Below are 13,341 nucleotides of genomic sequence, written 5' to 3' on the forward strand. Positions count from 1 at the left end.
TTATGATTATGTTATGTTTCAATACTTTTAATATTTCAACTTAACAAATTTCAGTTGTTCTACAGTTTCTTTTTGACTTATGTCGTCACCTATAAATTCCCACTGCTGTGCGTCTGTCCTCCTGTCCTTTCTAAATCTCGAGAAAGGAGTTAGATAGATGAACGTCGAGACAAGAGGCAGAAAGATTAGGGACAGGAAACCCCTATTATCTATATACGGATTTCTGCTACTAACCGGAAGTCACGTTATTTCAATTCAAATTTTCGCGTGAAAAGAATTAGATAGATGATCGGCACAACTCAGTTGCTAACGAAAGAGTATGATGAACAAGCGCATGACACCTAATTTGAGATGGAGAAAGTGAAGATCCTTAGGTAATCCATTACGATCTTTACGATGATTCGTCTCGAGTTTGGTTTTATGACTCGAGAATGTCCGTATGATGGTTCGAGGAAAGCTACACCTCCACACTCAGTCCAGTGAATATTTACACTTTATTTACAAAACAAATATTTACAGGATGTACAAGTTCGACAACATTACATACACTATGCAACAATGATGTGGTATCTCACATCGGCTTGTCTATTGGGGACTGTTATACTCCGGGGAACTCAGGTCGCTTTTCGGAGATGGCTCAACTGCGTGGCCGTCCTGTCTCTGCACTAACCCTTCTCAGAGGACTTTCTAAGAGGAGAACGCTCTCTCTACACCTCAAAGGCTTACCTAGTGTCAGAGACTACCACGTATCCGGTCTCTCGCCCTTTCTCACCGTTTCTCTCGCCACCCTTACCTTTTAAGGGATTCTACGGCGACCACTTGCGCCCAATCAGGTTCTTCTTTTCCCCTGGGGGCTTCCAAAGACGTCCGCCCTCCTCCGAACGACGTAGCTTACAAACGCGTCCGTCCCTTGTTTACGTTTTACAAGTCGACCAACACGTGGCAAACACATTTACATGTACCATAAACGGAGACGCTACTCCCTTTGTTGTTCCCGGCCGTTTATAGCTCCAAACCCCAGGTGGGGCTAATTATCTCGGTCGCGTGGCTTTTCGACCTACGACGCTAAAAGCGGACCTTTTAAGGCCGCCACACACGTTCAGGAAATCCTTTGAGGAATAACTGTGCAGGCCTGGCCTTGAGGAAATTCAGAATTTCCTGTCGCCCACATACGAGGAGGATAATCTCTCAGTTAAATTGTTTTATTGCCCTGTAAACAAAAGCTCTCTCCCCGATTTTAAAAGTCGGTGTTGTCATTTTATTGCACTTAGAAGGTTCGATTCGTGGAAACAGTGCACGTGTTCAAATCAAACTGCCACTTTGTATTCTTTCAATTTGTCGTTCGACATCCGTTTGGTTTCTCCTGTATAAATCTTTTTTACATTATCGCAAGTACAATTTAATCCTCTTAACAGTGGAACAGTCAGCCGTAGCACTTTCACTTAGTTGTGGAGCTAAAGCGTGGGAAATTTTTTAAGAATTTTCCCACGCGTTTTTCTCGTTTCCGTTTAGGAAAAAAAATTTTTAAACAGTTACGTCTTGTAAAGAAAAAATCGTTCTTTATTGTCACATAATTTTTTTATATATGAATTTTTTTCGCGATAATTTTTTGCTAAAAATTTTTTTTTCAAATTTATATTAAATTCTTTTTTGATTTTTTATCCGATACGATTTTTTCAAAACTTTTGAATTTATTTTCAATTTTATAAAATTTTTTAAAGTTTTAGGCATTTAAGTAATGACGATTTTTTCCAACCTGCGAATCAAATTCAAGAAAATGTAATTGACAGTTAACGAATTTCATCCACAACAATAGAAGACGTAAAGGTTGTTATGACTACAACTGGCGGCCTTTCCCCCCAGACTGAAATGTGGGTGAAGGTCGTCTCGTGTTCTACTTTCTGTAGAAGTGACGTAATCATTGTAAATAAAAGAAAATTTCAGTATATCTTTTATTTAAAATTTTAAAATTCCTTGTTCAAATTTACGCCGAAATATTAAAGCGAATTAAAATATTAGCATTTTGTAAATAAACTTACTTGACATATAATAAATTTAAATAAATTAATCTTTAAGAAACAACAAAACAATAAAAAAATGTAGAAATATTTTTATATTCATCTTCACATTTATAACATATGTTATCGTCATTGACCGATATTTAATTTTAAAAACAATTTTCATCATTGGCATGCATCAGAAATGAAAGCATAACTTCCCTAAAACACTTCACTGAGTGGGTTCGCTTCACTCTGAAAAAGCTGACAGTTTTATCTCAGAAATCCAATGTGTGACCTACTTTCTCGAACATAGTAAAACAAACTAAGTTACAGTACAACAATACACATAAACACAAATAAATTAGTAGCCCAATAATACATACTTTCATGTAAATCCATATGTTATATCCAAAAGTCAGTTTTCCCAAATTGTCGAAAAATAAATTATTTTCAACTTTTCTTTCTGAATTTAGAAGTAATTCACAGTAAACTTTATGCCTTAAAATATCCATTGCAATCAACGCAAAATGTATGAATCCACGTAATAAAAAATTATCGCAGTGAACTTCGAATAAACGAGAAACACAGAATTATCGAACCGCACTTTACGAAATCTGGCGCGAACTGTCGTATACAATAAACAAAACGAAAATGCTCTTGTCCAATGTCATCACGTGACAAAAAGTTTCTAAATAAACGCTAAAAGTTTTAAAGAATTCTTTCACAAAAACCGATGAATTTAATTAATACACAATAACTAAATCTGCTTAATAAAGGTTAATAATTTTCCATTATAATTATGCAAATTAGATATAAAAAAGATCATCGCGCAAATTCTCCCGCGAACCATGGATGACTCTTACGTCATCTGGATTGAAGTTTCCTGCAAAATACTGAAAATTTTTATATAATTATTTTACTAATCCAGCCAAATTTAAATAATATAAAATGTCTAGATCTGTTTAATAAAGATTAGTAATGTACTATCATTAATATGGAAATTAGATATGACAAAGATCACTGTGGAAAAATTCCCGCCAAGATAAAAATAGCTTTCGGTCACGTGATCACCAAGAAATACGCCTTAAATTTAATGTTTGTGTACAAATTAATAGATTTTAACTAATGTCATCGTTTAAAATTTGATGTTTCTGTAAAAATTAGTAAATTGTAACAAATTTCATCAAAGACAACAGAATAATTTTCAGCTTATAAAAACTCTACAATAAATGATTATTTCTTCGAAAGACGTCGATATGCACGAATAAATAATAAATATACAATAATGCTTTTATCCATTTTAAGTGGATATTGTAAACATTAAGCTATTTAATTTGTTTGGCTTTTATAATTTAGTTTCCGAATATTTTACTGTGAAATTCCATTTAGTAAACAGAAACAAAGACAAGCTATTAGTTATAAACAGGACAATAGAATAATTTTTACGTAAATTGAGTGTAAATACAGAAAAAAACGAATTATATCAAAGATGGAGACAAACAAGCTTACATCCCCAGAACAGAGCTTATAATTTGTTGTCAATTTCAGCCTGTTCCTACTTCGACTGTTTTTTGTTGGTAAAAAGTTAATGTTTTAAGATGTTCTTAGTGAAGAAACATAAAAGTATCGAAATATAATATTCACACACACAAAAATATTCATGTATGTTGACATTAGAAATTTAAAATCAATTATAGAATGTCCTGGATAGAGATATCGTGTGATTGTTTCTTCTGTCTTATTTTGTTTTTCTACGTGAAAATAAGATATCTTTTATAACTATTGATAATATAAACATTTTGTTTCTTTATATATTACTTCAATTACAGCTGCAAACTTTAACACATGGAGCATGTGAGAAAGTATTATTGTATAGATTATTATATTTTTATGAATACAACTGAGACTCGTGACAATATATATTAACCTACTTTAAGTGTCAATATTTTATTTAGAATCATTTTAAACGTTATTATTACATCAAATTATGAAATGGAATGTTCCAAGTATAGGATTAAGAGGGAGGAGAAAGAAGCCATGCGTGGGGAAAAAATGAGTTTTTATCTAAATTATAATAAAATTTACTTATATTTACGAGAAATATCGATAATTTTCTTCTGGAGAAATGTATCTTGATAAAATTAATTATCTATATGAATGAAACTTTCAATAATACATTAGTTACAATGGCTGACATTCCTTTCTTACCCTTTCTGTAGTATGTCTTGTGTATTAAACATAGTTTCCTAGATTATAGCATAATAATGTGTATAAAAACGGAAAATTCTGTTAATTTGTAAACGCAGATAACTATCACATAACAAGCATACTGTAACCTCTGTATATTTAAAGTCAGGTATTCGCGATTGAATGTTTCTAAATAAGCCTGTTTAATCCGTAATTTATTTGACAGAAAGAAATTGTTTATGGCCGTATTTCATTTATATAATGTTTTTCTCGTGATATTATTTCTAATATCGGAAAACATTTCTAATATGGACATACATCAATATTTTTAATTCTGAATATTATATTTCGATACTTTTATCTTTATTCACTAACAACAAAGTACTTTTATTTTAAAAAAATAAGTGTTTACCAACAGAAAACAGTCAAAGTAGGAACAGGCTGAAATTGACAACAAATTATAAGCTCTGTTCTGGGGATGTAAGCTTGTTTGTTTCCATCTTTGATATAATTCGTTTTTTTCTGTATTTACACTCAATTTACGTAAAAATTATTCTATTGTCCTGTTTATAACTAATAGCTTGTCTTTGTTTATGTTTACTAAATGGAATTTCACAGTAAAATATTCGGAAACTAAATTATAAAAGCCAAACAAATTAAATAGCTTAATGTTTACAATATCCACTTAAAATGGATAAAAGCATTATTGTATATTTATTATTTATTCGTGCATATCGACGTCTTTCGAAGAAATAATCATTTATTGTAGAGTTTTTATGAGCTGAAAATTATTCTGTTGTCTTTGATGAAATTTGTTACAATTTACTAATTTTTACAGAAACATCAAATTTTAAACGATGACATTAGTTAAAATCTATTAATTTGTACACAAACATTAAATTTAAGGCGTATTTCTTGGTGATCACGTGACCGAAAGCTATTTTTATCTTGGCGGGAATTTTTCCACAGTGATCTTTGTCATATCTAATTTCCATATTAATGATAGTACATTACTAATCTTTATTAAACAGATCTAGACATTTTATATTATTTAAATTTGGCTGGATTAGTAAAATAATTATATAAAAATTTTCAGTATTTTGCAGGAAACTTCAATCCAGATGACGTAAGAGTCATCCATGGTTCGCGGGAGAATTTGCGCGATGATCTTTTTTATATCTAATTTGCATAATTATAATGGAAAATTATTAACCTTTATTAAGCAGATTTAGTTATTGTGTATTAATTAAATTCATCGGTTTTTGTGAAAGAATTCTTTAAAACTTTTAGCGTTTATTTAGAAACTTTTTGTCACGTGATGACATTGGACAAGAGCATTTTCGTTTTGTTTATTGTATACGACAGTTCGCGCCAGATTTCGTAAAGTGCGGTTCGATAATTCTGTGTTTCTCGTTTATTCGAAGTTCACTGCGATAATTTTTTATTACGTGGATTCATACATTTTGCGTTGATTGCAATGGATATTTTAAGGCATAAAGTTTACTGTGAATTACTTCTAAATTCAGAAAGAAAAGTTGAAAATAATTTATTTTTCGACAATTTGGGAGAACTGATCTTTGTTTGGATGTAAATGAAGGCATGTAAATTTATTTGTGCATATAATTATCTAGTTCTAATTTCGAAACATTTATGGCATTTAGTGTTTATAAGCGTGTTATTTAGACATGTCTACCAATTTAGTGCTAAAACGTAGAACTACGTCAAAGAAGAATACAAACTTTAATTAGCAAGTAGTATCTTTATTAGAAAACTTATTTGTTGGTAGATTTTTTTACATTTAAAGTGTAATTAGATGAAACTAAATGGATGTGAACATAGAAAGTTGAATATGGCAAGAGTAATAGATAAAACTATTATTACATATTACTCGATCAGAAAAATTTACACTTGAAGAATTTTGTTTTGATAATTATTGCCTAGGGTTTATGTCGAAAATATTTTTCAGTTATATTTGTAATTACAGTTAATTCGAATAGTAATGGCGCTTAAATATTTATAGAATTAATTGAAGTTTTCGAGTTTTGTTTTGAGGAAACTGAGGAAGGCAAGAGTATCTACAGTTGTATAATGAACTGAATTTAAGTAAATTAGGTGACTTTGTATGTTTCGATGTAGTTTTTTATAATATTACGATATACGAACTTTCGATTTTGTAAATTGTATTATACTAAAAAATAAAGTTTTTCGTTATTCTCCTACTTAATGATGTATTTATAATGTTTCTGAACTAAATAATACTTATTAAATTGAAATCCGAGCTTTACAAAGTACTATGAATATTAGAGAAGACCGTTTTACTATAAACTACTACGCTTTTACTACAGCTTACTCCAATGTTGATTCTACGAAAAGTAGGTCAGACAAGGACCGTTAGACTAATGACGTAGGCTGTTTACTTTTTCCGGTCGCATCGGTGCACTCCCGATAGCGTCATTTACAGAAGTCACACCTACTTTTTTCTGACGCGAGCCAATTAGGAATATTAATTTTTTTAACCAATCAGATGACGGCGGGAGATTTAAATTCGATTTATGTCGATAGATGGCCGTCTAAAATTTCATATTTATTTTAATTTTCTTTCTTTTATTGTAAATTCTCGAGAACTAAAGGATATTCCAAAACAAAGTTGGAGAACCCAACTACTCGTGAAAATTCTACGACTTCACGAAATGGTCCAGGTATTTTATAAGAATTTTTGAACGGCTATTTCCGTCCTTCACCACTGCCACTCGATCGCCTTGGACGGCTATTTCCGTCCTTCACTGTTAAGAGGTTAATCATCTCTCAGTTCGTCAGTCGGCCATGGCATCTGATGACGACGTACTGGCTATTCTTGGGTGCTTATTGGCAACGAATTCTATTAAAACTCGCAAGAAAAAACATGTGCGTAGGAGTCTATGGTGTAAAGAGTGGCTTAAAAAAAGAGGATCGTATTCTCATGTGAACCTGATCTCAGAATTGAAGTTAGTACCTAAAGATTGGCACAACTATTTAAGAATGGACGAAGAAACGTATTTAAATCTATTATCATTGGTTACACCAATTATAAAAAAACAAGATACTGTAATGCGAGCAGCAATTTCACCACACGAGAGGCTCACGGCGACCTTAAGATATTTGGCAACTGGCAGAAGTTTTGAAGATCTCAAATTTTCAACAGTAATATCACCTCAAGCTCTTGGCTACATCATACCTGAAACATGTGAAGCTATTTACAAAGTCCTTCATAAAGATTATTTAAAGGTAAGAACAAACTTTTCTTTTTAATAGATATTTATTATCATAACGTACAAAAATGCCAAATTACACATTAACATATACAAATTACATATATTAATTATTAATTAAGGTTATCATGATGAATTTGGACGGAAGTGCTGGAAGGGGGACGACTAGTAATACCGAAACCGGTAGAAATTGGTGGATGATAACGAAAAAATTGATGTGGCAAGTGTTGCTGTTCATACACCAATTTATGCGATAAACTTAAAGTTCCCAACTCCGCTTGAAATAAAGTTTCGTTTATTAACTTTTCGGCAATCAGCATTTGTTGCTTTGGGAGTTCACGCAATTTGATTGCAACATTCTTGCCGAAAATATCGAAACGATCATCTTGAACGTGTGGTTTGTTAAAATGATCTTTCACGGTTAATAAAACTTCGTTCGTCAACGATTCTTGGTCTACTCGACTTCGTTTAGGGGGACGGCTGCGTCGCGTCTGTACTGGTGTACTATCCGAAAGTTCTATTAAATCCTGTGTTGCGATTATTGATGGAGTAATAATATCGTCGCTGCTATGATTCTCCTCCGTTGTATTATCCATAGCGTTATCCTAAAATAACAATTTTATTAATGTAGTAAAGGAAATTGATTATCTTTTAACACGGTTCGTCACACAAAATTAAAAACAGTCAGATATTTATTTATTTATTTATATTTTTTTGCTTTTTAGTTTCCACGAACAGAAAGAGAATGGATGGATATAGCGAAACTTTTTGAAGAAAAATGGAATTTCCCGCATTGCCTTGGAGCAATGGATGGAAAGCATATCAACATTATTCCTCCAAGTGGAAGTGGATCAGAATTTTATAATTACAAAGGAAGACACAGCATGGTTTTATTGGCTATTGTGGATGCGAAATATCAATTCATCATGTGTGATTTTGGTACCAATGGTAGAGTTTCAGACGGAGGTGTTCTAAAAAACACCAAGCTTTTTGAAAAACTTGAAAACAATAAGTTAAATATTCCTGTTGAAAGTAAAGTCAGAAACAGTAGTAGAAGTATGCCCTACGTATTTGTAGTTGACGATGCCTTTCCTTTGAGGGTAGATATGATGAAACCGTTTAGACAAGGAAATCTAATTTCCAAAGATAGAAAAATATATAATTATCGCGTATCACGAGCAAGACGCATTGTCGAGAATGCGTTTGGTATCTTGGCATCGAGGTTTCGAATATTTCATACGGCAATTAATTTACAACCTCGTAAAATCGAATCAATTGTGATGGCTACTTGTGTTTTGCACAACTTTTTAATGAAATCGGTGCCAAGTTTTTATTCTCCTCCAGAATGTTTTGATCACGAAAATACTGATGTCGGAACTACTATTTTAGGTTATAACACAGACGACTCAAAAATGACGCAACTGGCTCGAAAAAATCCAGGAAACACAAGTTTTTTAGCAAAAAAAGTGAGAGAAGACTTTATGGATTACTTTGTAAATGAAGGCCAAATTCCGTGGCAATTGAACTTCATTTAAACATTATCAACGTTGTAATTGTAACCAAATATTGTATTGCCATTAAAATAATAAAAATTTTGTACTTTTAACTCAGCATATATACTTAAATGAACAATGACATATTAATTTATTTAACAATATTTATATTTCAATTTTTTTCTTATGACACAAAAGACACAAATATAAGTATTATATTAAAAAAACAAATTTTACAATACCCCAATGTCGATATCATCGTCACTATCTATGTTGGAGCGACTGCTTCGAGGCGTATCTTGGTCATCTAAAAACCTAATTTAAAATACAAACAACTAAATAAATTGCTTAATTTTTCGTCGTATTTTATTGTTAAAAATTTAAGCTTACCTTAATAATTCGAAGTACCACAACTTTGGTTTGTATATATCTTCAGTTCCTGCTCCTGATTTAATTGACGCTTTAATTTTTTTAATTTCTTTTCTGTATGCGCTTCTGATGTTGTTTATTTTTTTTACAACGCTTTCTTTATTAGCGTTTGGCTCTATTTCTTTTAGTTTTTCAATTAAACGTAAATAAGCAGCTTCTTTCTTGCTTCTATCGTGGTACTCTTTATTTTTTACATGCCAAAGGCATGGTTCGCTCTCGTAAATTTTTAAAAATTCCTCCAAAAATTCACGGGACATTGTTCTCACTACTCAGCGGCCTCACAACTGAACGACACGACTCCACACACGTTCCGGTCGGCCTGCGCAGTCCAAAACTGTGCAGGAAAATCAAATGGTTTTTCGTTTCTACTTCGGTGGACTGTACAGGCCGCCGAAACTGTACAGTTTTCCCCCACACACATTCAGGAATTCCTCAAGGTCAGGCCTGCACAGACAGGAGAAACCAAACGGATGTCGAACGACAAATTGAAAGAATACAAAGTGGCAGTTTGATTTGAACACGTGCACTGTTTCCACGAATCGAACACTTCTAAATGCAATAAAATGACAACACCGACTTTTAAAATCGGGGAGAAAGCTTTTGTTTACAGGGCAATAAAACAATTTAACTGAGAGATTATCCTCCTCGTATGTGGGTGACAGGAAATTCTGAATTTCCTCAAGGCCAGGCCTGCACAGTTATTCCTCAAGGATTTCCTGAACGTGTTTCGCCTACGACGCTAAAAGCGGACCTTTACAGGGAACATATCTGTTAAGTTAAATAAATTACAAATATGATTGAAAATTGTAGCCCAGCATTGCGATGATGTCACAATAAATAATTGTTTCTTTGTATTTACATGTTCTTTTTCACATGTCATTTTTGCCAACTTTTTTGCCAACTTAGGTGCATTTTCTTGGTACACGCGTTAATTAACAATACATTTTTACTAAATTTTACAGAACAAAGCCAATAAGTTTTAACCGGTAAATTTCTTTTTTTAAACACGTATTTATCGACACGATAAATTTGATTTGGTCAGTATTTTTTTCTGTGAAACTTGAAAATCAAAAAAGAGAAAACTTCGAGAAGTAATAGAACAAACCAATTAATGTCTTTAAGGGAAAAGTAAAATTTTCAATAGAGTCGGTTTTTTTTTAACTCTTTCCGCCCTGTGGGCACTAAGAAGGCCTCTTTTAGTAGGCCTATTATGGGTTCGGCCAGGCCCACAATGGGGCGACCGGGTGGTGAGGGACGGGGCCCGACATATCCGAACGGACCACCCCCCGAAAAATTCCTGGGGATTTCTCGACCCGTTCGGATTTGATTCGGGTCCCCCGAGCAGTAGGCTGCGACCTTGACCGCTCGGCCATCCGGCCCTCAGTGGAGTCGGTTAACGATTAATTTGAAAAACTTCGTTCAAGAACCTGTGGCTAACAATTAAACGATAAACTTTAATTTAAACAATAAGTGAAATGGTTTTGATGTTTAAACTAACAATTTTATTTACGTTCAAATGGCAAGGTTTTTTAAAACTTACCTCTAAAATTCGAATTTCCTTCAACACGTACAGTACTTTATATTTAATGTTTTCCGGTTGCATGTTTTAAAATACTTGCTTAATTTATAACTTTTTTAAAAATTAAACTGAATTATTACGAAAATTTCGTGTTTTAATTATTTCGATTTGGTTTAAAAATGGTAACAAAAACGTCGTTATTTGTTATTCGTAATGCTATTAAACGAGAGTTGTGATGCTTATAAAAATGTATTGTAAAATATAGATTTGTGGTCTGTATGACAAATAATTTATGCTATTCTATATTTATATATTTATTTGTAAATATTTAAAATTTGGATAATCATAAATATCAAATCAGCTTTTTAAGATGTTATGTAACGTGCAAATTTTCAGGAAACAAAAGATAAGAATTTCGCCAGAAGTGGTTAATGGTATAATATGTAATCACAGAAAAATTAATTTAAATATTTTCGTAAAATTTCCTCGAGTTTAAAATGATAGAATTGATTGAAATCATAGAATGCATCAATTTAAAATTTAAGTGAACATGATGCATTTTTCCTTACATTAGTCCATTAACTCGGAATTTTTCATATAGTGTATTTTCGAATTTTTGATATCAAATTATGTTGTGAAATAATAAAAATTTTTACTAAAGTTAAAATTTACAAAACGAACTGATAAAAAGTACTTCTAAAACGTAAGGCAATTGCCAAGTAATATTTTAATACGTCGGTGATTAATATTTTAATTAATAATCATCGCTCATAAAGTAAAGTAACGTTATAAAATTAACATATTTAATGTTTAAATCTTACATTACAAGTTGGGCTAATTTGAAAACAATAAAAAAAGTTCTTTTAAATATATTTCACAAACGATAGAAATTAAAGAAATTGAATGTGTCTAAGAGTGATATTTATAAAGGCGTATAAACTATAATAAATTCAATATACTTTAAGTTTAACATAATTAAATTTAGCAGACATTTGTATTAAACCTACTAAACTATTGTCAATAATATATAGTAAGATATTTAAAGCTTATTAAAGTAATTTTTTGGTAATAAACCCTCTGATTAACTGTTCGTAATGTGAGGTTGCCGACAGGGTGCCGACTATGTCAAGAAGGTCGAGCGGTCGCGAAGGGTCGTATGTGGGCGATCGGCACTGAGACAGACTCTACGGTTACAAGAAACCGTTTATTTGACACGAAAGAAGCTTACAAGATTTCCGCGATCTTGGAAGTTCTAGGTCGGCAGCAGCCTCTGGGTCTTCCTCTCCTTTCGAATATAGTCTCATTTTGAAGGAGTGTCCCTAGGTCGCGAATGGCCAGTTCCCTCGACGACTCCGCGACTCCAGGACGATGCGGTCGACTTCCGTTGATGGAAAGATGTCGATCCGAGGTCGGGAGACGGAGACGAAGATGGGCACCAGACACACACACAACAATAGATCCGTCACTTGGAACTTTCGGGAGAAGAAGCCCTCGCGTCCTTGAATTCTCAGGTTTTATCTGTTTTCCTCCGATTCCGCTTTCCGATTGGTCTCTTCTCGTCACCTGGTGACAATTCGAAACCTTTCGGGGGCGCGGGAGAGGTCAAAATCGAAGTTAAATTCGATTCCCACTCGGAGATAGACGATCTACGTTTCCCCATTGTTCTATTGTTTAAAAGTTCGCGTCGTTTTCTTTAAGAAAAACTATTTCTACCTTCTATTTTTTTTTCCTCTAAAAAAATAATTTTTTTCTAAAAACAAATGATTTTAACGCGAATTTCAGTGAGGTTCGGACTATCCAGACCCTCTGATTAACTGTTCGTAATAATAATCAGAAGTTTTTTTTTATTATTATTCAAAATTGCTTAAGAAGCCTCATTATAATATAACTGCAACTATTTTTCCATGTCGTTCATAGACATCTGCACTGTTAAACTGCATAAACATTTCCTTACAGTAGTAAATTAAAAGAAACAAGTAAAACGGCAAAACCGTATTTGGGACAAGGTGAGTCCCAGATATAAGGCTATGTCTGGGACTCACTACTAAGCGAGGTCACTTTGACGCTCAAGGCGGATCTCGTTTTCATTCTCCAGTCTTCTTTGATATCTCTGGTTTTGATCGCGATCGTTCAAACTTCGCCCACGATGCATTTTCGGTGAAATTAACCTATCCAATGCAGAAATTTCTTTCCGTTGCGTATCGGCACGTGTTGAATTTTGGTAAAAGATTATTTTTTATTTTGCACAAACACTACTGGGTTGCATCCTACCTTGTCTGTTGACCTCGACCACGTGTTCTGCGTCTTTTGTTCTGCCGGTAAAAATTAATTGAAAAACCGATAATTTCCTTAATTTGGATTGGTTACGCGATATTTATAATAGTGTCGAGATATAATATAAATCGAAGATCGGCACGGCTGTCGGTAATTCCAAACTTTGGTGTGTTACTTTACCACCTGACATT

The 13,341-nt window shown here is 33.0% G+C and overlaps 1 protein-coding gene across 1 annotated transcript; it reads right to left on the minus strand.

Moving 5' to 3' along the window:
* Nucleotides 1–7,463: 7,463 nt before the first annotated feature.
* LOC136990660 (uncharacterized) lies at nt 7,464–9,651 on the minus strand. The gene is made up of 3 exons (XM_067289050.1): nt 9,319–9,651; nt 9,171–9,243; nt 7,464–8,040 (listed from the first exon to the last, which is right to left on the minus strand). The coding sequence occupies exons 1-3, from the start codon at nt 9,612–9,614 to the stop codon at nt 7,549–7,551; spliced, it is 861 nt and encodes a 286-aa protein (XP_067145151.1). The 5' UTR covers nt 9,615–9,651; the 3' UTR covers nt 7,464–7,548.
* Between the last annotated feature and the right edge of the window lie 3,690 nt (nt 9,652–13,341).

Source organism: Centruroides vittatus, unplaced genomic scaffold (genome assembly GCF_030686945.1).
Source record: "Centruroides vittatus isolate TY-2023 unplaced genomic scaffold, ASM3068694v2 scaffold_996, whole genome shotgun sequence".
NCBI classification, from domain to species: Eukaryota; Metazoa; Arthropoda; class Arachnida; order Scorpiones; family Buthidae; genus Centruroides; species Centruroides vittatus.